The sequence below is a fragment of the Neomonachus schauinslandi genome, chromosome 2 (assembly GCF_002201575.2).
Source record: "Neomonachus schauinslandi chromosome 2, ASM220157v2, whole genome shotgun sequence".
NCBI lineage: Eukaryota > Metazoa > Chordata > Mammalia > Carnivora > Phocidae > Neomonachus > Neomonachus schauinslandi.
In genome coordinates this window covers 163,190,882-163,215,602 of record NC_058404.1, presented here as the reverse complement: position 1 = coordinate 163,215,602, position 24,721 = coordinate 163,190,882, and the positions used below count along the sequence as shown (strand labels likewise).

The 24,721-nt window shown below is 39.5% G+C and overlaps 1 protein-coding gene and 1 pseudogene across 2 annotated transcripts in view; one reads left to right on the top strand and one right to left on the bottom strand.

The window, feature by feature from the left end:
- Positions 1 to 8,575: 8,575 nt before the first annotated feature.
- On the bottom strand, positions 8,576 to 8,826 carry LOC110590862 (annotated as a pseudogene).
- A 7,470-nt stretch (positions 8,827 to 16,296) lies between these two features.
- Positions 16,297 to 24,721, top strand: part of OCIAD1 (OCIA domain containing 1) — a 28,282-nt gene continuing 19,857 nt past the window's right edge. The window contains exons 1-3 of one of the 2 annotated variants that reach the window (XM_021701593.1): positions 16,297 to 16,499; positions 17,843 to 17,905; positions 18,752 to 18,832. In XM_021701593.1, coding sequence (XP_021557268.1) covers positions 17,848 to 17,905; positions 18,752 to 18,832 — 139 coding nt within the window. In that variant the 5' untranslated portion in view covers positions 16,297 to 16,499; positions 17,843 to 17,847. Of the gene's footprint in view, positions 16,500 to 16,667; positions 16,692 to 17,842; positions 17,906 to 18,751; positions 18,833 to 24,721 lie in introns of those variants that run through there. The other variant, XM_021701594.1, reaches the window with a different exon arrangement.

The window sequence follows — 24,721 nt, the reverse complement described above, 5'->3', positions numbered from 1 at the left end:
CTCCGATTTCCCCCCCTTCATTTTTCCCTTCCTTCTAATGTCCTCCATGCTATTCCTTATGTTCCACAAATAAGTGAAACCATATGATAATTGACTTTCTCTGTTTGACTTATTTCACTTAGCATAATCTCCTCCAGTCCCATCCATGTTGATGTAAAAGTTGGGTATTCATCCTTTCTGAATGGCTGAGTAATATTCCATTGTAGATATGGACCACATCTTCTTTATCCATTCATCTGTTGAAGGGCATCTCAGCTCTCAAAAAATTAAAAATAGAGCTACCCTATGACCCAGCAATTGCACTACTGGGTATTTACCCCAAAGACAGATGTAGTGAAAAGAAGGGCCATATGCACCCCAATGTTCATAGCAGCAATGTCTGCAATAGCCAAAATGTGGACAAGCGACATTTATAAGATTTATCAGAAATCTACCTTGTGGGCGCCTGGGTGGCTCAGTCGTTAAGCGTCTGCCTTCAGCTCAGGTCATGATCCCAGGGTCCTAGGATCGAGTCCCACATCAGGCTCCCTGCTCACAGGAAGCCTGTTTCTCCCTCTCCCACTCCCCCTGCTTGTGTTCCTGCTCTCGCTATCTCTCTGTCAAATAAATAAATAAAATCTTAAACAAAAAAACAGATCTCCCTTGTGTCTTTTACCCAAGTTTGTCTGTATATTCATGTATTTTCTTATGCAGTTATTTAGAAGAAAATGACATTTAAACTTAAGTGGTGAGAAATTTTAGTTTTTTATCATTTGAGTATGTGGATATACACATTTTATGCTGGTTTTATAGATTAATGATCTCCAGAAAAGAAAATATCTCTGTCTTCTAAAATTAGAACCACACAGGGCGCCTGGGTGGCTCAGATGGTTAAGCGTCTGCCTTCGGCTCAGGTCATGATCCCAGGGTCCTGGGATGGAGTCCCGCATCGGGCTCTCTGCTCCTTGGGAGCCTGCTTCTCCCTCTGCCTCTCTCTCTCTCTCTCTCTCATGAATAAATAAATAAAATCTTAAAAAAATAAAAAATAAATAAAATTAGAACCACGCATATTTTATTCATTCACAGTTTATTGTTTGGCTTTAGCATTTGTCATTTAAATTTGGAAAAATATTTGAAAGAAAGTAATCAATGTTGGGGCGCCTGGGTGGCTCAGTCGGTTAAGCGGCTGCCTTCGGCTCAGGTCATGATCCTGGGGTCCTGGGATCGAGCCCCGCGTCCGGCTCCCCGCGTCCGGCTCCCTGCTCAGTGGGGAGCCTGCTCCCTCTCCCTCTGCCTGCCGCTCTGCCTACTTGTGCTCTCTATCTCTCTGTCAAATAAATAAATAAAAATCTTAAAAAAAAAGTAATCAATGTTTATTGCTTTCATTAGAACATTGTCAACTTTGAACTTTATACTTGGCTGGTTTTCATCCTTTCCTTAAATTACTTTTATTTCTTTATCTTTGCTCAGAAATACTTTTTTTCTTTAGAAATACATTTTAAAAATCATCTTAAATTGTGGCTTTTAAAAAATTAGACCACAGATACAGACCACAGAATTAGATTGATTTGATTAATCATACTCTTTGGTTGATGACCCAGTATCATCACTGTCCCCTCCCCCCTTTTAAAAAATTTTACTTCAGTCACTCTTAATGCTCCATCCCCACCCCCGGTTTCTTCCCAGCCAGGACCCCACACCCAAAGATTCTGCTTGAATTAGTTTGTGGTAGGGGCCTCATTATTTCATTTTATTTTTTAAAGATTTTATTTATTTGACAGAGAGAGACACAGCGAGAGAGGGAACACAGCAGGGAGAGTGAGAGAGGGAGAAGCAGGCTTCCCGCAGAGCAGGGAGCCCGCATGATGTGGGGGCTCAATGCCAGGACCTTGGGATCATGACCTGAGGCGAAGGCAGACGCTTAACGACTGAGCCACCCAGGTGCCTGGGGCCTCATTATTTTAAAAAATCTATCGAGGGCGCCTGGGTGGCTCAGTCGTTAAGCGTCTGCCTTCGGCTCGGGTCATGATCCCAGGGTCCTGGGATCGAGTCCCACATCCCAGGGTCCTGGGATCGAGTCCCACATCGGGCTCCCTGCTCGGCGGGAGGCCTGCTTCTCCCTCTCCCACTCCCCCTGCTTGTGTTCCTGCTCTCACTATCTCTCTGTCAAATAAATAAATAAAAAATCTTAAAAAAAAAAATCTATCGAAGTAATTCTTGTATGTAACCAAGCTGAGAACCAATGGTGGACCCTTGCTACAAACTGTAATCCTAAGACTAGCAGCATTAGCTTCACCTGGAAGTTTATTGCATAAGGAGATTCTCAGACCCACTCAATCAGAACATACTTTTAAAACAAATTCCCAGGTGATTCTTTTTTAAATTTTATTTATTTATTTGAAAGAGAGAGAGAGTAAGCACGAACGGGGGGGGGGGGGCGCGGGAGAGGGAGAATCAGGCTTCCCCATGGAGCAGGGATCCAGAGGTGGAGCTAGATCCCAAGACCCCAGGATCATGACCTGAGCCAAAGTCAGATGCTTAAATGACTGAGCCACCCAGACGCCCCTCTCCAGGTGATTCTTAGGCATTTTAAAGTTTGAGAGGCATTGATTCAGATGGATTAGTTTCAAATCCTGTCTCTACCACTTATTAGCAATGTGACCTTGAATAAATCACTCAACTTTTTTGTGCCTCAAATTCCTCATTTGGAATGATAAATGGAGAATAATAATGGGATAGTAAGTTAGGGATAATAATAGTACCTACCATCTATAGAGTTGTGAGGATTTCTTATGATATTGCCCTAAAATGTTTAGAACAGTGCCTGACACAGTAAATGCACAACAAATGTTAGGTATTAATCACCTTTTCTTTTAAGCAATACTTCTTGGACTTCTCTACCCGTCATTTTGATCAGTGATTCTCAGTTGTCTCTTTAGCATGCTGCAGCCACCCCCAGCAAAATCAACTGGTAGATTTAAAAAATGTATGGCTCCCTCAAGTCTCATTTCTGAAGATTCTGAATCAGTAGGTTTAGGGAGGGGTTCCACAGAATGTATATTTTTAAATCTAAATTTTAAAAATTTCTTAAACTTTTAGATCTGAGGTGATCTAATGCTCAAAATCTTTGGATTGGGAATCACTGCTTTAAATGTTGGTGCATTTAAATGCGTACAATCACAAATTCCATCAATGGCCTGATTGATGGATCTAAAAATCTAGCCCAGATTTTTTGCTGAGCTCCACACCAATATATCCAACTGCCCGCTACAACCCCCTACTTGGGTATTCTATGGACATTATAAAATCCCCATGTCCAAAATTCAGCCCTTCATCAAATTTCTCCCCCTCATTTTCTCTGTCAGTCAGTGGTTCCACTGTCTGATACTGCAACCACGCCCAGAAAGCTGGCAGTCACTCTTATCCTCTTGAAATTTCCTACCTAGTTAATAATGTCTAACTAGAGGTTTCCTAGCTGGCTCAGTAGGTAGAGCATGCAACTCTTTTTTTTTTTTGCCTCATTTTTTTTTTTTAATTTAAATTCTAGTTAGTTGACATACAGTGAATTATGGGTTTCAGGAGTAGAATTCAGTGATTCATCACTTACATACAACCACCAATGCTCATTACAACAAGTGCCCTCCTTAATACCATCACCCATCCAGCCCATCCCCTGCCCACCTCCCTCCATCAACCTTGTTTGTTCTCTATCATTTCTTTTTTATTTCCCCCCTTCCCCTATGTTCATCTGTTTTGTTTCTTAAATTCTATATATGAGGAAAATCATATGGTATTTATCTTTGACGTATTTCACCTAGCATAATACATTCTAGCTCCATCTGAGTCATTGCAAATGGCAAGATTTCATTCTTTTTGATGGCTGAGTAATATTCCATCGTATAAATATATCACATCTTCTTTGTCCATTCATCAGTCAATGGACATTTGGGCTCTTTCCATACTTTGGCTATTGTTGATAATGCTGCTATAAACATTAGGGTGCATGTATTCCTATGAATCTGTATTTTTGTATCATTTGAGTAAATACCTAGTAGTTCTATTGCTGGATTGTTCTATTTTTAACTTTTTGAGTAACCTCCAGAGTGGCTGCACTAGTTTGCATTCTCACCAACAGTGCAAGAGGGTTTTCCTTTCTCTGCATCCTTGCCAACACCTATTGTTTCTTGTGTTGTTGATTTTAGCCATTCTGACAGGTGGAGGTCGTATCTCATCATAGTTTTGATTTGTATTTCCCTGATGATGAGTGATGTTGAGCATCTTTTCATGTGTCTGTTGGCCATCTGTGTATCTTTGGAAAAATGTCTATTCATGTCTTCTAACCATTTCTTAAGTGGATTATTTGTTTTGGGGGGTTTTGAGTTTAATAAGTTCTTTATAATGGATTTTAGATACTAACCCTTTATCAGATATGTCATCTGCAACTATCTTCTCCCATTCTGTAGGCTGCCTTTTGGTTTTGTTGTTTCCTTCGCTGTGCAGAAGCTTTTCACCTTGTTCATTTTTTGCTTTTCTTTCCCTTGCCTCTGGCAATGTGTCTAGTAAGAAGTTCTCCTCTAGGATTTTAATGGTTTCTTGTCTCACATTTAAGTCTTTCATCCATTTTGAATGTATTTTTTGTGTATGGTGTAAGAAAGTGGTCCAGTTTCATTCTTCTGCATGTTGCTGTCCAGTTTCCCAACACCATTTGTTGAAGAGACTGTCTTTTTTCCATTGGATATTTTTTCCTGTTTTGTTGAAGATTAGTTGACCATACGGTTGTGGGTCCATTTCTGAGTTTTCTATTCTGTTCCATTGATCTATTTGTTTTTGTGCCAGTACCATACTGTCTTAATGATTACAGCTTTGTAATAGAGTTTGAAATCTGGAATCATGATGGCTCCAGGTTTGTTTTTCTTTTTCAGGATTGCTTTGGCTATTCAGGGTCTTTTGTGGTTCCATACAAATTTTAGGATTGTTTGTTCTAGCTTTGTGAAAAATGCTGTTGGGTGTTTTGATAGGGATTCCATTAAATATGTAGATTGCTTTGGGTAGTATAGACATTTTAACAATGTTTGTTCTTCCAAACCATGAGCATGTAATGCTTTTTCATTTCTTTGTGTCCTCTTCAATTTTTTTCATAAGTATTCTATAATTTTCAGAGTACAGATCTTTTACTTCTTTGGTTAGGCTCATTCCTAAGTATCTTACTGTTTTTGGTGCAATTGCAAGCAGGATCGATTCCTTGATTTCTTTTTCTGCTGCTTTGTTATCGGTATATAGAAATGCAACAGATTTCTGTACATTGATTTTATATCCTGCAACTTTGCTGAATTCATGTATTCTAGCAATTTTTTGGTGGAGTCTTTCAGGTTTTCTACATAGAGTATAATGTCATCTGCACATAGTGAAATCACTTCTTCTAGGAACCCTGCCTTGTTATGTTTTCCTGTAATGCTCTAGGTTTCCCTTAATTACAGTAGTGATTTTCTTGCATTATAAATTGCATACTTAGTTAGGTATATGGGTTCCAGAGTCAGACTGTATAGATCTGGATGCTTGTATCAGTGGTTACTGGCTTCATGACATTGAGTGTGCTACTTAATTTCCATGCTTGGGTCTCCTCTTTGTGAAAAGATTATTTTAGTAGGATTCACCTCTTATTTTGTTTTGAGAATTAAATACTATGACATGTAAAATTCTTAGAACAGTGCCTGGCACAAAGTCAAGTACTTGACAAACATTAGATAGGATTACTATCTCTGCAGATAAACTTAGCTTTTTAGCAGTGGAGCATGTGTTTGTGTTTGTGTTTCTGTTTTGTTGTTTAATCTCTGCACTCTATCCAGTCTCTGGCATATAGTACTCATGGATGTCTGTAATTTTTTTACTCATTAAGTCTTTTAACAAATTTTAGTTGACACCTGTCACGCACTTCTAGGCACTAGGGACACATCAGTGAAAAATTAAAAGCCTGTTCTCATAATGTTTACCTGGAGACAAAAAAGCATTAAGTAAACAATGGATAAGCAGTAGTAATATGGAAGGGGGAAAAATGGGGAGGGGTTGGGGGGGATAGGAAATGCTAGTGATGGGCAGGGGTTGAGGATTAGAGAAAAGGCAGAGAGGGGTTGCAATTTTTAAGCAGGATAATCAAGAAAGGCTTATGAAGATGATGACATTTCAGCAAAGATCTGAAGTAGATGAAAGATTGAATTATGCAGGTATGAAAGGGCACTCAGCTCACTCAGAGGAGGGAACAATTACACAGACCCTAAGATGGGCTCCTGCTTGGCATGTTTGAGAAAATGCAAGGGCAGTGTTGCTGACGTGTAATAAGTAAGGGAAAGAGTAGGAGAATATGACTTCTGGGTCTTGTCTGCCACTGTAAGGACTTTGTCCTTTGTTGGAGAGCAATGAGAAGGCATTAGAGGGTTCTGAGGAGGAAATATCTGAATTGGGCTTTAACAAGATCACTATGGCCACAAAGTTGAGATTAAAATGAAGCAATGTAGGGAGAGAAGTTAGAAGACTTGTGCAAGAATTTAGGCAAGAGATGATGGTGACATGGACAAGGGTGGTAGTGATGAACTGATAGGATTTACCAAGAGATTATACATAGTGTGTGAAACAAAAAAGAATCAAGGATGCCTCCAAAGATTTTAGCCTAATAAACTGGAAGAAGAGATTGCCTTCAAGTGAGATGGAGAAGACTGAAAATAAGAGGTTCTTTTTTCCGGTTGAGTTGGAGATCAGGATTTGGTTTGCGGATGTAAAGTTTGAGAGGCCAAGTAGATATATGTACATAGATATATGAGTCTAGAGTTCCAGAGGAAGAGGTCTGTACTAGAAATCTAAAGTTGGAAGTTATCTGAGTATAGATGGTATTTAAAACCTTGAAACTGGATGAGATTACCAAGGTAGTGACCACTGAGATGTCCAAGATCTGAATCCAAGGGCACCCCAAAATTTAGAAGCCACAGAAATGAGGAGGAACCAGCAAAAGAGACTGAGAAAGTGAGTCCTATAAGGTAGAAAAAAATGTAAAAGTGATATTTTGAAACCAGGTGAAGAAAATATTTAAGTAAGAAGTGATCAACTGTGTCAATTGCTTTAGGTCAACTAATACAAGGATTGAGATATGAAAAATCAGTTTAGTAACATGGAGATCATAGGGTGTTTACAAGGCCATTTACCATGGAAAGGTAGGGGTAAAAGCATGCTTGAGGTAGGTCTGAGAGAGACTGGGAGAACAGGAATTGGAGACAGAAGTATAGACAGTTTTTTCAAGGAGTTTTGCCATAAATGAGTCAATAAATGGGGATGTGGGTGTCAAGAGAAGTTTTATAGGGTCTATTGTTGGTAAAGGTATGAGAATTTATCTCATTTGTAAACTGATGGGAATTTTTTCAACAATGAAGGGAAACCAAAGATGTGGGAAAGAGTGGGTAGAACTGCTGAGGAAATATCCTTGAGCAAATAAGAGAGGATAGGATCTACTTCACAAGTGTAGGGCTGGTCTTGGATGGGAGCCCAGGCAGAAGATCCTAGTAGTAATAGGAGAAAAGACATAATATATGGACACAAATGCAGGTAAGCAGGCAGATATTGTGATGAGCCTGTGGTTTCTAATTACATCTATTCAGACCTTTTCAAGAAATACCAGAGCACTTTTCTATTACATATATAAATCACTTTTTAAAAAACATTTTATTTGTGAGAGAGAGACAGATAGCAAGAGAGAGCACGAGCTGGGGGGAGAGGGAGAAGCCGCTTCCCTACTGAGCAGGGAGCCCAACGCGGGGCTCTATCCCAGGACCCTAGGATCACTACCTGAGCCGAAGGCAGATGCTCAACCAACTGAGCCACACAAGTGCCCCTATAAATCACTTAAGTTAAATAACTAAGCATTCTTTTTTTTTTTTTTTTAAGATTTTTATGTATTTGAGAGAGAGAGAGAGAGCATGAGAGCGGGGAGGATCAGAGGGAGAAGCAGACTCCAGGATCATGACCTGAGCAGAAGGCAGTCGCTTAACCAACTGAGCCACCCAGGCACTCATAACTAAGCATTCTTAAAAGAGCCTAGTATGCATGACACTGTTGATTTGAACATGGAGGGGTTCCCCTTTCTTGCAAGGAACAGTATTGTGGGTGAAGTGAGGAATTAATTGTGATGTAGTGTTATCAAAAAGGCATATGAAAATACTGCAGGAGCTAATACTGAGAAAAACACTGAATAGAATTTTCAAGAGTATATAGGCATGCAGCTAGGGCTAATTTCCTATGGTTTAATATTCTGGGTCAGTAAGCTTTTAAAGTTCTATAACATTGTAAGAATGTGACAATTCTCATTTCCTGCAGACAAATAAGTAAATACTGTGGTTTGTCTTTTGGTCAATTTGAAGCTGATATAGGGAAACTGGCCTGAAGTTGATAATACTTTAGATTTCTAGCCTACAAACTTCTGACATCTAGATACCAAATTGGTTCCATCTCAGAAAGTACTTGGCTCTTGAATCAATCTTTCTCTTTCCTTCTTTTGGGTTTTTTTCCTTTTTTTTTTTTAATGAAAATATTCCACCTCTATTATCCTCTCCAGTCAGAAGTTCTTTGAAATGATGCTGTTGGCCTTGGCCAGCAGGAGGATGGAGTCATTTGATTCATCATCCTGTGAATGGCCCCACAGATAGCATAGGTTTTAAATTGGCTGTTGAACCTGCATGTCACCTTGTCGACTTTGGCCACGTTCATCTGGATGGATACGTGGTCCTTGGCGAGGCTGATGCCATTGCTGAGGGAGCATTTTGGCAGCACATACAGTTCCACCAACTCATCAGAGTTGTTCTGCATGTTCAGAGTGCCCCTGCTCCTACTGCCACGAGCATGAGCGCAAACTCTTGAATCAGTTTTAAAAACATTTTTCCCCCATGTATGCTTTTTCTTAAGAGGAACTCATGAATAATTAAATATTTACAGTTGGTTTAAATTTTAAACATTTGGTGGGAGTTTAAAAAATATATGTTATTTTAGGGGCACCTGGGTGGCTCAGTCATTAGGTGTCTGCCTTAGGCCAGGTCATGATCCCAGGGTTCTGGGATTGAGCCCCACGTCAGGCTCCCTGCTCAGCGGGAAGGTTGCTTCTCCCTCTCCCACTCCCCCTGCTTGTGTTCCCTCTCTCGCTGTCTCTCTCTCTGTCAAATAAATAAATCTTAAAATATATATATATGTTATTTTAAATTTTCAGAGAACAAAATTTTAAGACCCTAGGAGTTATTATAAAATGAATTATTCTTTTTTTTCCAGTCTCATAAAAAATAACTTCAAAACTGAGAGTGCCATGTAGGACCCAGCTGCAGAAATTCAAAATCAGCTACATGCAGCTGCATTCTGGTTCCCCTAATTCATCTAACAGCTTCTAGTGGGTTCTGTAAGTGACATTAGAAAAGGCACAGCAGATGTGCAAGATGGCTCCTGAAATCTAAAGTGGGACAGAGTGTACTCTGATTGATTGACAGCATGAGGAGCACCGTGAGCAAGGGTCGTCTCCTGTGGAGGATCCCCTCTCCCTCTTCCTGCTTTTGCCTACAAATGAAACTTTCATACAAGACAAGCAGGGGATGTAAGTAAGTCAGTCTTTCTCTTCAAATATGCATTGTAGTGAAAAGATTCTCAGCAAAAGAGAGTTACTTAGATGTGGAAAAAATTCTTCTTTAACTTCTGACAAAGAGTTGACTCTGCATAGTTTTAACAAAGTAGACAAATATATGTTTGAATGCGAAACTCAGGATACTGGAGATAGACCTGAGATTAATGAAAAGAACAAAGAAATAATGTAACTGGGATTTACTAGCCCTCAAACAACAATGATTAGAACTGAAATATTTCATCATTAGAAGCCCAATATTGCCCTAATAATAAAGGGTTTGTTTTAAATTTTAATTAGAAGGCTGGACAAAGTATTTGAGGTTGTTAACCAGGAATTCATAGTCTAGGCTATATCACCTGTACGCTTACTCTTCAAATTCTAGTACCTCAAGTCCTCAAGAAAAGGGAAAAACACCTCATTAATTGCATGTGAACTAAATGCTGGACCCAGGGCTAGGTGCTTCTTATAACTTTATGTGGTTTAGGATCTCAGAGATGTTAACTAACTTTTCTTAGATTCATATTAATATAGAAACATAAACCCCTAATTTTACTGATGCTTTTCTTCATCTCTTCTGCTGTAAAATGGAAACCAAGTATAAAATGTACCCCAGGAAAATATGTCTAAGCATAAATTCAGATGCATGCTAGGATCCTGAGTTTCCTTCAAACCAGCTCTAGAAGAAATTCACACAGTCATAAATACAAGATTTCTCTGTAGAAGAAAGTCAGGAATGGTAAGGTGTTTGCAAAGAAGAGCTGGGGGTAAATTGTCTTGAAACTTTTGCCTACAACATTTGCCTAAAACTATGCTTATTTGGAATCATCTGCCAAATATGCCAGTGAATTCATATCCCCTGGGAAGCCTGCCTTTCAGAGGGTCTTCAAGTGCTGTACTGTGATAAAAATCTGAAAACTAGAGCGGACCTTACATGTGATTAAATCTAGACTTCACTCCTGAGGCTTGTGAACTAAACTGGGTTCTAACAATGTAAGCAGCAATTACCTGGTAACCTCCTTTTACTCTTAAGTATCACTTCTTCTGCCCTTATAAAACCTTCAGATTCCTACTCCAATGGCTAGCCTGTAGCTCTGAACCTGCAGCAACCCCAAACTGTTATCCTTCCTTTCATTTCCCATCACCTCTATTTTAATGATGACAAAGTCTTTGTGGTATTGGTGCAAATCCATCAAATATGAAACATTTACATTCCACTATCTGGTCAACATCATATTCTTCTTGCTCTCCCACACAGATAATTTTATGTACAACTGTGCTTTGACAACATGGTGACTGCCAGGTCTTTGAGAATCCTGACTTTATACCTATCTGTCTTCACTTTCTCCCTACTTTGATTCCATTGCCCATCATTTCAGATATTCTCTTGCCAATATCCTCAACTTACTTGTCTTTCCATCACAAACATATAAACTGGTATTTTGTACCTTTCATTACTTTTTTCCTCCCTGTTTCAAAGGATGGGTCAGTCCTCCCATTTATACTAATCCATCTCTATTCACTCTCCTCTCTCTCAGAAATTCTATACATGTCCCAACTTTTTTTACATCATGGAAAGCACAGAAAAATGACAATATTTGTGCTATTCACTAGAATAAACTGAAGGGGACTGAGGAATCTATACTGGGCTTCTATATATATATATAGGATATATATACACACACACACACCCCTATTTATATGTTTATTTATGGTATAATTGTGATAAAAAATACAAAATACAAGGGAAGAGAATAAAACCAAATACTGACTCTATTTGAATAAATATTGAATTGTATAAAACCTCCAAATATATCTTTTAAACTTGAACTTGCTTCTCTAAATGTAATTTTTAAATAGATTTAAATTTGAAATGGCCACACAAATTTTCTTTTTAATGATTATCTCTTTGAATTCTTTTAAGTCTATGTACTCATTTTTAAGTAATATCTACACCCACCATGGGACTCAAACTCATGACCCTGAGATCGAGTTGCATGTTCTTCCGACTGAGCCAGACAAGTGCCTCCCCTTTAAGTTTATTTATTTACTTATTTTATTTTTTAAAGATTATTTATTTATTTACTTGAGAGAGAGTGCCTGCAAGTGAGCACAGGGGGAAGGGGCAGAGAGAGAAACAGACTCCCCACTGAGCAGGGAGCCCAATGCAGGGCTAGATCCCAGGACTCTGAGATCATGACCCGAGCCGAAGGCAGATGCTTAGCTGACCAAGCCACCCAGGTGCCCCTATTTACTTATTTATTTTTAAATAATGAATTCTTAACAGTTCTCATTAATGAGAAATTTTGAATGTAATAACCTTTCAATGCTCACAACTTAAATTTTATCTAAAGACTCTTAACAGTTTTCTTATCTTCCATTAACAAATGTAACACAGAAATGTCCTGTGATAATCCAAGTGAATTTTGAATCCAAATGAACTTTTAGATTTTAAATATACCAAAATAACAATGAGCTCTAATTTGCATTGTTTGAACAGTCCACCTGCAGCTGACCTGGACATCACAAAAAGCATATATCAACTACAAAAGGCCAGACATGTTGAATTAATTTGAAGACTGAGATTTGAGGCTGCTCTCTGGGGCTATTCCATGAAACTACACGCATCAGAAGCCCCTGTCCTGTCTCCTTGGGTCTCCACCCTGCTAGCTGCACCTCAGGATGCCTGGCATGCTCCCTGGGCATTGAGAACATAAATATCTCTGGCACCCCAAGAGCTCCTTGCCCCCAGTGGGCAGCAGTGTGCCCTTTGACTAAATTTTCTACCATTTAGGATGAAGAGCTGAATGTTGCCCACCATTCTCATCATCTGTGGAGTACACAGGGATGCCATTAGACTTTATTCCATACTAGGTACCCTCGGAGGACCTTAAAGAAGGTTGCTCAGCTCTGCTTGCAGCTCAGATATCTCAAAGACTGAGTGGATCAATAGCTTGTGGCACACCTATAGCATATTCACAGAACACAGTTGGAAAATCTGCCTTATGCTATTATCTCTTTTCACTCCTATATTTTCAACCCTTCTCTTTACTGGTTTTTCCCCTTTAACAATTATAGTCAAGTCTCTATGGAATTAAAAAACAAAAACCAAACTAACCTTCAGCCATTCTTTATTTTCTCTTTAGCTACCACTCTATGACTTCCTTTCACCGAACAACTAAGCTTTGGGAAAGAGCAGTCACACTTTTTTCTGTATTATACCCAATCACTCTTTTCTAAACCCACTGTTATCTAGGTATGAAACTACTTTCACAAAGTTATAAATAACCTCGTTGCTACACTTAATGGATAGTTCTCAGTCTTTATCAGCATTTGACACAAGTGACTATTCCTTCCTTTTGGGACATTCTCTTCCCTTGGCTTCTATAACATTACATTTTGGGTAATAAATATGTTGAGCGGGGTGCCTGGGTGGCTCAGTCAGTTAAGCATTTGACTTTGGCTCAGGTCATGATCTTGGGGTCCTGGGATCAAGCCCCATGTCACATTGGGCTCCCTGCTCAGCAGGGAGTCTGCTTGTTTCCTCTCCCTCTTCCTCTGCCCCCCCCCCACTTGTGCTCGCATGTGCTCTAATAAATAAAATCCTTAAAAAATTAAAAAATAAATGTGTTGAGCACTGTAAAGTCTATGGTGAACAAATAAGACACAATCTCTACCCTGACAGAGCATAAATGGAAATATGCTGAATAACTGTGATTATAGAATTTCAAGACTTCATCTGAAAAGACAAACTTTCTTGACACTGAAATTAAGGAGGAATTTATTACATGGGTTTCATTCTAATGAATTAATGAGTACCCTATATAATTCCTTTATAATTAATTTTTTTAAGTTATGTCTAACAAGTGGTCATTTCTTTTTTTTTTTTTTTAAAGATTTTATTTATTTATTTGACAGAGAGAGACACAGCAAGAGAGGGAACACAAGCAGGGGGTGTGGGAGAGGGAGAAGCAGGCTTCCCGCCGAGCAGGGAGCCCGATGCGGGGCTCGATCCCAGGACCCTGGGATCATGACCTGAGCCGAAGGCAGACGCTTAACGACTGAGCCACCCAGGCGCCCCCAAGTGGTCATTTCTTTTTTCTTTTTTTTTTTTTTTTAAAGATTTTATTTATTTATTTGAAAGAGAGAGAATGAGAGAGAGAGAGAGAGAGCACATGAGAGGGGGGAGGGTCAGAGGGAGAAGCAGACTCCCTGCCGAGCAGGGAGCCCGATGCGGGACTCGATCCTGGGACTCCAGGATCATGACCTGAGCCGAAGGCAGTCGCTTAACCAACTGAGCCACCCAGGCGCCCCCCAAGTGGTCATTTCTTATGGTGACATTTCATTAGATCTTACCTCTGTGCAGGTAGTCTGAAGTGAGTTGATTTAATTTAATCCAAACAGATTGATTTCTGGTGATCTCACAGTTCAAAATTAAAGCACCAAAGTTCTCAATTTGCTAATAAATCCTGTAGCCTTATCAAATGCGAATCAGCTTCTAGTAAGACTTTGGATCTTACCCAATTTATGTTTGAATTCTTTGTTGCATCATCCAAGTTACCAATAGACTGAATAACCTCTAAATGCTAGCATAGAAAATGACAGTTTACTTTGAATGTTTAGAATCTTATTTGTTCCCACAGAAAGAGCACTATACCCTCTCATCAATAAAAATCCAACTTATTAACTGACTTGATTGCTGAGAAATACATGGGCAACAGAAAATATACTTATCAAAATACCATATGTCTTGTGGTAGGCCTGGCTCAGTAAATATAAAGACTATGATAGAACTGGATTCTGGAATCTTATAATCTAGTTAGAAAGTAAAGATCAGATTTTGCTTTAGCATAAAACCCACCCAGTATGTCTTTTAATTATCTGTTCTTTTCTTATAAAAATGTCCTCAACGAATTCATTTAAGAAATATTTATTGGTTTCATACTATGTGCCAATCATTTTGATGCCAGACTCACAGATCTTTTATTTTAGTGAGTGGAGATAGAAAAGCAGTAAAAAAAAAACAAATAATTGTTCTAGATCATAAGTACTATGAAAATAAACATGGTAACATGGAGAGTGATTGAGGATGTAATTTTAATTGGATGATCAAGGAAGGCCTCTTTGATGTGGTGACATCAGCTGTAACCTGAAACAAGAAGCCATGTGAACACCTGGAAGAAGAGTGTTCTAGAAGAAAGAACAGCAAGTGCAAAGGTCCAGGCTCAGCTTAGCATGTCCCAGAAACAAAATGAATATTAATTATTGATGATTTTGGGAGTATATTTATCAGCCAAGGTCTCTGTCCTAAAAGAGTTCTGTAATAGAGACAGATGTTAAGCAAAAAGATCACACTACAATGCAGAACTACATTGAAATGACAGAAGTATGTACAAAGAAAAGAGATGCTAAGAGGGAGGAGTGATCAATTCTCTGGGCTGTGTTTCAAGGAAGGCTTCACAAAGAAAGCAGTGTAAAAGTAGGATTTTGAAATACCAACAGAGTGAACCAGGCAGGGAAGAGGGTTAAGCTAGGGGGAAGAGCATACAGGGACTGTGAGTGCAAAGCGCTGCAGGCTGTGTTTCTTACTGAACACTACAATACAAGAAAGTGAGGCTCAAGAGGACAGAGGCTGAGCCATGCAGGGCCTTAATATTCTGTGCATGATAGGAGCTATCAAAAGGCTCTAAAGAAGGAACCACAGGATTGGATTTGTGTTTTAGATAGATCACAGCAGGATGTCTCTCTTAAATATGCCTGTGGGAGAATAAATATAGGGCAGCTCTAGAGGCAGTGAAAAAGGTGAAATAAGGCCAGTGGCAGAGGGACTCAGAAAAGAGGTAAGAAACCAGAGAGGTTTTTAGGAGTTGATGAAACAAAAACAACCAAGTAGGGCTAATTGTTCACTGTTGACTCACCAATAACTGTCAGTATCCCGCACATAGTAGGCACTCAATAAATACTTGTAAAATGAATAAATGAATCAGTGGTGGCTGGCTGTGGCAGCAGATGCCTGATGAACAGAAGTCACGAGGCCCACATTCAGACTCTTCCATTAATAGAGAACCACTGAGTGCTTGTCTCTATTCAGGCGTGTTGCTTTAATCCTAACAACCCTATGAGACAAGTGTAATTTCCATTTTTTCAAATGAGAAAAACCTGAGGCTCAGAGCGATCACGTACGATGCCTGAGGTTCTAGAACTAGTCAGCAGCTGGACTCAAGGCACCATGACACACAGCCAAGTGTGCATGCTTAATAATTACTTTCTATTACTTAGCCTTAGAGGCTCAAAGAATGAAAGATCGTGTAAAGCCCCAACCAAAGAAAACCAAGGAAAATCGGTTACTCTTAACAAGAGGTTTAACAGGGTTCCCGAACTTTCCTGTCAGCCAGTCGCTGGAAGACCACACACGTGCGTCACAAAAACCTGAAGCGAAGCCTCCTACGGCGGTCAGGGAGGGGGTGGGGCGGGGTCCGGACCCGCAGAGGTGGCGCGCGCAGCCGCAGTGCAGCTCGCGAGCGCCGCGGCCTGGGGGAGAAGGGAGGAGGGACGAGCAGAGGAGGGCGGGGCAGACAGACGTAGGCGCCGGCGTCCAGTCGGAGGCTGCTCGCCTTTGGGTTCCGCGGGGAGGTCTTGACGTCATTTCCTTCCGTAGGTCGCCAGTGCTTCCGGGTCGCGGTCATTTTGAGCCCGTATTTGGGTGACTTCTTGGAGGCCGGGTGCCTGTCTGCTCCCCATCCCCCAACTCCGCTGCAGTGCCGCGCGGCTGCCAGTTTCCGCGCGCCTTTCCTTCTTGACCCTTCTCGGGTCCCCTCGAGGCCTTCTGCCCCCGATCGCCCCGGCTCGCCGCGCCATCGCTCGCCGCTGTCGTCCGGAGGTGGGTGAGATGACGCAAAGAGCCTGCATTCCGCCCCCCACCTGTCCACTCACCACCTCCGTGCGGCCAGCCGCTACGCTGCACCTTCCGCCATTTTCCCTCCTGCGAGAGTGGGCCTATCGCCCACTGGCTCTCGGGCTCCCGAGTGCGGGTCCCTGGGGCAGGCGAGGGAGTGATTACTTGGTGACTAATGTGTGTACCGGGGTGTTGCAGGTGGGAGACGCGGGTATTGCGGGGATGCAGTGCGTAAATCGGCCATAGGCCGACGAGGGTTCAGTTGAGCTTTTTTCTGTGCCATTAAGAGGTTAAAATTGTGTTGTATGAAGGGGCCTTGTCCGCCCTGTCGCTAGGGTTTCTAAGTAAGATGCAGTTACGGGAAATAACGTTTCATTTTTTTATTTGTTTTAGGATATAAGTAGTTATTTAGAAAACTCCATCCATCCCTGAGTTCATTTTACCCTATTTCTTTTTCCTAGTCACGGGATTGACCTATAGTAGGCCTTCAGTGATGGTTTATTGAGTGAGTGAAATATGGAAGGGCCTCAGTTGCTATCCTCACCGTGTATGCCATTTCACGTTTTCATGTAAATGGTTTTTAAGATGGGAATAATGATGGTCCTGTGTGAACATTCTATAAAATACGCAGTTATCCAGTCTGTTGGTCTCATAAGTTCTGAGATGTGGCTTAAAAAATAAATAAATAAAAACGTATATTCTTGAAATTTTGCATTTTTAAATCATATATTCTAAGTCTCTAGAGAGCGAGGAAAGTTTGGAGGATACAGAATTTGCTGTTAGCTTTAACCACAGGGAGAAGGATATGACGTCTTTGTTATTCAGTTTTTGTGGAGTAGTGCTTTGTGGGAGAGGTTGTATGTTTCCTGATGATTATTTCATTTTTTTAAAAAAAATGGAGGCCCAGAAATGAATTTTGAGATGTTTCTTCTTCTATTTTGGGAAATCATCATAATCTTTGTGCATATATTTCTGAAGGACAAAAACAGAGTAATGTGAAATAACCCACCTTTAGGAGGAGAAATATGCCTATTTCTTTGATATTCTTTTATATCTTAATATGACATAATCTGTTGGTAAATAATTATAAAGGACCTATTCTTTTTCAGTTAGGGGACCTAAGATGAGTAATCAGTTCCAATTTAGTTAATAGGTCTGATGCTTTTTTTATTTAGGTCACTATTTTTATTATGTCAGGTATTTTAGATGTAGTAGTATTTAGTATATATTTGTTGCTTTGATTGCCCTGTAGACTAGTGATTTTACTGTGCTATATCTTAATTGATTTTGGTCTAATGATTTCTAATACTTAAATGTTTTTTATGCAGGAAAAATGAATGGGAGGGCTGATTTTCGAGAGCCGAATGCAGAAGTTCCAAGACCAATTCCCCGTAACTATCAATTAAATATTTATAATTAGAAGCACTTTATATGTAAAAACACAGCCTTTAGTAACAGCAATTGGACTGGCTTCAGGGGTGTGTGACCTGTGCAGTCACAAGGGAACTCAACTCTGTTTAATGATCTACTGTTGCCATTTTGAAATTCCCTTTTTTTTTTTTTTTAAGATTTATTTGTTAGAGAGAGAGAGCGAACGCACGCGTGTGAGCATGGCGGGGAGGGGAGAGGGAGAGAGAATCCCAAGCAGACTTCCTGCTGAGCCTGGAGCCCGACATGGGGCTAGATCCCAGGATCCTGGGATCATGACCTGAGCTGAAACCAAGAGTCAAGACAGTTAATTGACTGTGCCACCCAGGCACCCCCATCTTGAAATTCTTAATAATTTGAATAAATGGTCTCAAATTTTCATTTTGCGCTGGACCAGCATGTTATGTACCAGTCTTGACTAATAGATAGTAGCACTAACTTCTCTTTGAGGTCAGTTTGCTAAAGTTTACAAGCCCATTGTTTAGAGACTCTTAACTATAGGGAACAATCTGAGGATTGCTGGAGGGAAGGTGGGTGGAGGGATGGGGTAATTGGGTGATGGGCATTAAGGAGGGCACTTGAAGTTATGAGCACACGCAACTGATGAATCACTAAATTCTACCCCTGAAACAAATAATACAATATATGTTAAATAAATTGAATTTAAATTAAAAAAAGTTTACAAGGCATTTGTTTCATTCATTTTTTAAAAAATGGATGTGTTTTGTTAATGTTTAGACTGAATTAAATTTTTAGGCTTAGCTTTTCCATGGGCATTTTAATGTTTGCCAATTTTCCTTGGTAAAAAGACATAGGGGCTGATTACATTCCAACAGAAGAAGAAAGAAGAGTCTTCGCAGAGTGCAATGATGAAAGCTTCTGGTTCAGATGTAAGTTAAATTTTCTAATCAACAAAATTTGACCTTTAGTACCTGAAATTATTGTGACTTCGTATAGAAGAAATTGGTACACTTTTGGTGTAGTGTGATTACTGCTAAAAGAAGTTGATTAAGGGAAACAAATTGTACATATTTAAAGAAATAATTTCTAGAACTTTATTCAAGACCATGAATTAATTTTGTTGGTAACAGTAACAGTTAGCATTTACTGAGTGTACGTGGATTATATAAAAACAACCCAATTAGATTGATAACTATTACCCTCACCTTACAAATGAAGAAATTGAAGTTTAGAGATGTAAAATGAGCTGGTAAGTTGTAATGTCTGGACTTGAAGCCAGGTCTGTCTGAGACAGAAGCTTGTGATTTTAACTGTTAGACTTCTATTATATGATAAAACCTAGTTAGTTTCCACCTTATTGTGAAATATTGTTACATTACTAGCTCCTGATTTGCGACTAGAGACCTTGTACATGAAGATTTAATTTTTTAAATACAGAGAACGTTGAAAGCAGCATAAAATAGAATCTTTTGAACAGAGTCCTGAAGTTGCTTCATCTGGTCACTGCAGTCCTTCCATATTAGGTTTTTTTTTTTTTTTTTAAGATATTATGTATTTTTGAGAGAGAGAGAGAGAATGCGTGCACTAGTTGGGGGGTGGAGGGAGAGGGATAAGCAGACTCCCTGCAGAGCAGGGAAACCTGAGGCAGGGTGTCATGAGGCTTGATCCCAGGACCCTGGGATCATGACCTGAGCCGAAGGCAGATGCTTAACCAACTGAGTCACCCAGGTGCCCCTCAAATAAAGTAATTCTAAGAAAAACAGAATGGAATTTTAGAAAGGGAAGGGACAACTTAAGTAATTAAAGAAGATGTACATTTTCATCAGTTGGCCTGGCATTTATGCTTACAGAGCTTGGAAGGTAAGTGTTATGAGACATAGTGTTTATCCTAAAGTAGTTTTTTGTTGTAATTGAGACAAAGCTAACACATGAAACACTTGGAGAAAGATTAAGTGCATAATGGCAGTAGGAATTTTAAAAAGGGAGTTATTTTAGCTAAAGAAGACATTTTCAAACAAATGAGACTTAACTAATAGGACTTGAGGTAAATGAAGAAGAATGGGGTTGGAGAAACATATAGATGAAAGGAATAGTGAGCAAAGGCAGAGTCTATAAAACTTGATCTCTACTGGAGCCTTGAGGCTGAATTGATTGGAATAGGGGTCTTTTGTTGGGGGTAGAAAATAAACCTAATACCAAGAAGTTAAAGATTTGGTTCATTATATAGTTTCAGTTCTATGGCCAAGGGGTTGGTTTGCAATTTTTTTTTTTTAAGATTTTATTTATTTATTTATTTGACAGGAGAGACACAGTGAGAGGGAACACAAGCAGGGGGAATGGGAGAGGGAGAAACAGACTTCCCGTGGAGCAGGGAGCCTGATGTGGGGCTCTATCCCAGGACCTGGGATCATGACATGAGCCGAAGGCAGACTCTTAACGACTAAGCCAGCCAGGCGCCCCTGGTTTGCAAATTTTTAAAAGGAAGATTAGGTAGCAGTGTGCAGGATGGGTTAGAAGGATGAGAAGTTACCTTTGTGAAGTCTGTTACGAGCTTTTGGCAGTAACTCAGGCATGCAGTCATTGAGATGTCATTGAGTGTAGTGTCATTTGGATTACAGAAGATGGGATGGCATTGGAAGATTTTTTTAAAGGATACGTAAAGGATTTTTAAATAAACTATAAGGGGTATTAACTTCAAGATATCCATCATAGAAGACTAATAATGACATTGCTGATTAAAAGATATTTAATCAGTAGGAGTTATTGTTTGAAGGAGGAAACTAGTTTGGACACTCTTTCCTGGTGCAACATTTAATTGCAGATCTGTAAGCAACTAGAGAGAAGCAAAGGTTTATGTGAGAAATTAGGGTTGGAGGTATAGTTGTATTGGTGAATTCAAGGAATTAAGTGTAGGAATAAAAGCATAAAACTGATAATACCTGTCATGTGGTTAATATGTAGGAATGGTAGAATACATGACAAAAGTTTGGATGGATACCCATGGATAAGGCAACAAGTGGTAGTAAAAGAATCAAGAGACCCCAAAAAGATAATAGGAGCTCTCATATAATCTTGTGCATTTTATCTTCAGTTCAAATATTCAGAGAGCTTTCAAGCTAGAAAGAACCTGAGTAAGGATTAGATGATCACATCTGCAGGTGAGAATAAATAATTCTTTATATCCATAGTCCTCATGGATCAGAGACCTGAAAAAGTTTTTATGGCTCAGTAATTTCTCAGGGTACTCAGTTGTACTCTGGCAACAGATATTTTATCTTTGTGGGTTGCCTAGAGTAGATAGACAAAATGATCTATTTTCAAGTCTATTGTTGACACAGAATTAAGAAGAAGACAAGTCTGGTGGATAGGGGTTTGGGATCATTGTAATGTTGGGCTCATGGCCACATAGATACTATGGTATCTAGATTAATTTCTGGCTGATAAATTTAAGCTACTGTATAGGTTTAACATTCTAAATAGCTGTAACAGCATTATGCTAAGAGTATGGAAGAGAAGTGATCAGTAGGCAGAGTACTCATGTATGCCTGATTATTAAAAGTAGGACGTGTAGTATATGAACAGTAGGAGCCTCAATAATTCTGTGAATTCAAACAGATTAATCATGGGGAGCCTGGTTGGTTCATCTGGTAGAGCATGTGACTCTTGATCTTGGGGTTGTTTGAGCTTCATGGTGTAGAGATTACTTAAAAATAAAATGTTTAAAAAAACCAGATTAATCACAAGTTAGCATATAATAAAGAGAGGCTAAAACCCAGCTTATTAGTTGTATATCATATCTGGATTACTGGAAAATTACTGAGTAACTTGAATTAGTACATTAATAAGTAATGATTACTTTTAAAACAGGCTAGGTGTTGCATATTGCAGTAACGTCAAACATGGAAGACAGAACCTTGGCTGTAACCACAGACAATAGGCAATTCAGCATACAGTTATCAGGAGAACTAATAGTCCTGTATTAGGAAATTTTGTACATTAACATTCATATCTTCATATAAGGATGTGCATGTTTATGTATGTTAATATGCAGTATGTGATGTTAACTTTATATAAATGGATTAATGGAATCCATGTTACTTTGGAGAGTATCATCTTATGTCCACTGATTTTAAAAAAGGTGTGATGAAAGTAGGAATGAGTAGAAAAAGTATTTATTAGGGTAATTTTTACACACTTTTTTAGAGGTGTTAAATATATTCGTCTTGGTTTAAAATTAGATTTGATCTAGGGTTCATTCTCTTTATTGGTAACTTGTTTATTTCTACTTTAATCTACTTTCTTTTAATTTTAAAATATAACTATGAAGGGATCTTATTTCCAGTTTCCTGAAATTGTGGTCCTGTGCACCAACCACAAACCGGTTATATCTGTGCCCATACGTACAGGTAATGAAGGAATCTAGTATTACAGTAGTTCTCAACCTATGGAATTACTGAAAAGGTATATGAATTCATATTGGTTTTATGCATCATTTATAGAGTTTGTGAATAATATACATGTGTACTACTGGTTTTCTTTTTCTTTTTTTAAAGATTTTATTTATTCACTTGACAGAGAGAGACACAGCGAGAGAGGGAACACAAGCAGGGGGAGCGGGAGAGGGAGAAGCAGGCTTCCCGCGGAGCAGGGAGCCTGATGCGGGGCTCGATCCCAGGACCCTGGGATCATGACCTGAGCCAAAGGCAGACGCTTAATGACTGAGCCACCCAGGCGCCCCTCTTTTTTTTTTTTAATTTTATTTTTAAGTAATCTCTACACCCAACATGGGGCTCGAACCCACAACCTCAAGATCAAGAGTTGCACGTTCCACTGAACTGAGCCAGCCGGGTGCTGCTGTACTACTGGTTTTCTAATGAGATAGCATAGTGATTGATGAGTGTAGACTTTGGTGCCTGTCTGGATCCAAGTCCCAGCTCCATCACTTAGCTTTCAGATTTTGGGCAAGCACCTGATGTGTGTATGCCTCAGTTTCCTTAGCTATATGGGGATAACAACTCATTTCATAGGATTATTATGGGGATTAATTCAATTTATTTTGTAAGTGTTAAGCAGTCTGTTATGTGACTATTAGTGCTACTGTGATTAACAAAATAAAAGTTTCAGTTGGACACAGTTATGAATTTAAAGTAGCATTTTGTTGTAAGAGAAGAGTTTAAGGAATTTTAGGGGTCTTCATATTGGATATGGTTGGGACTGGGGTCATAATGCAAAATAGCTTTTGGTCAGCAGTATTACTGGTTTGCCTAAAGAAACATTATTTAACCGACTCTGAGATAGGAGTCACATACTACAGTGGAAAAGGCCATGGCCCTGGGGCGTCAGGAGACTTGGGTTTTAGTCTCAGCTCTACTATAAACTACCTTTGTTGCCTTTTTTTTTTTTTTTAAGATTTTATTTGAGAGAGAGTAGAGCGCGAGAGAGCGAGCATGAGTTGGGGGGGGAGGGGCAGAGGGAGAGGGAGAAAAAGTCTCCCCGCTGAGCAGGGAGCCTGACGTGGTGCTCCATCCCAGGACCCTGGGATCATAACCTGAACTGAAGGCAGCCACTTAGCCAAGTGAGCCACCCAGGCGCCCCTATCTGTTGCTTTTGAGCACGTGACTTATTTTTTCTGAATATCAGTTTACTCTGGTTAGAATAAAGACTAGATAATCTCTGAAGTCTGTTCAGTTTTACCGTTCTCTTTTACTGTGACACGATACATGAGACAGACGTCAGTTCTAATCCATTATCCTATAAAGCAGGAAAAGCACTACTATATAAAGACATAGTAGTGAATGACAGAATTAGTACTAGAATCTTCTTAACCAAATTGTTACTCTCTGTATTATACCATCTTGGCCTAAGGACAAAGTGACATGGGAAGAGCGTTGTCCATTGTAGACATGGCCCACTGACGCAACACCTTTTATTCTTGTATGATTCTTCAGTGCTTCATGTTGAAATCCTTGAATCAAGCTGAAGGGGAAAAATGATAACAAATTATACTGATGCTATAATGAGAAGGGACTCGTCCTTTAAAAAACCTTAAATGATAGAGAAGCCTGGGTGGCTCAGTTGTTAAGCATCTGCCTTTGGCTCAGGTCGACCCTGGGATCAAGCCCCGCATTGGGCTCCCTGCTCCACTGGAAGCCTGCTTCTCCCTCTCCCACTCCCCCTGCTTGTGTTCCCTCTCTCGCTGTGTCTCTCTCTCAAAAAATAAATAAAATCTTAAAAAACAAAACAAAAAAACCCCTTAAATGGTAATAAAATATTTTAACCAACCAACCTTAAAGAAGCACTTTTCTAGCAAAAGTAAAATCCATTCATAAATAGTAGATCAAGGATTCAAACCTTAGGGTTTCTGCAGATTATGTCTGATGGCAAAGCTAACCACCCTATTCCAAAATTATGGGTTTTAATCATGAGATCTCTAATAATTCAGACATCTTAATTACCTTAGTTCTTAAATTGCTCTTATAGTCTAGACCAGAGTTGAGCAAACTATAGCCTAAGGGCCAAATCTGTTTTTGTATGGCTATGAGCTAAGAATAGCTTTTACATTATTTTTAGATGGTTGAAAAAGATCAAACGAATAATATTTTGTTAACGTGAAAATTACATGAAATTTATATTTTTACATCCATAAATAAAGTTTTATTTGAACACATCTGTTCATTTGTTTACTATTGTCTGAATGCTTTTGCTTTAAAATGGCAATTGAGTAGATGAGACAGACCTGTGGCCCACAAAACCTAAAAGAGCGGGGAGCCTGATGCGGGGCTGGATCCCAGGACCCTGGGATCATGACCTGAGCTGAA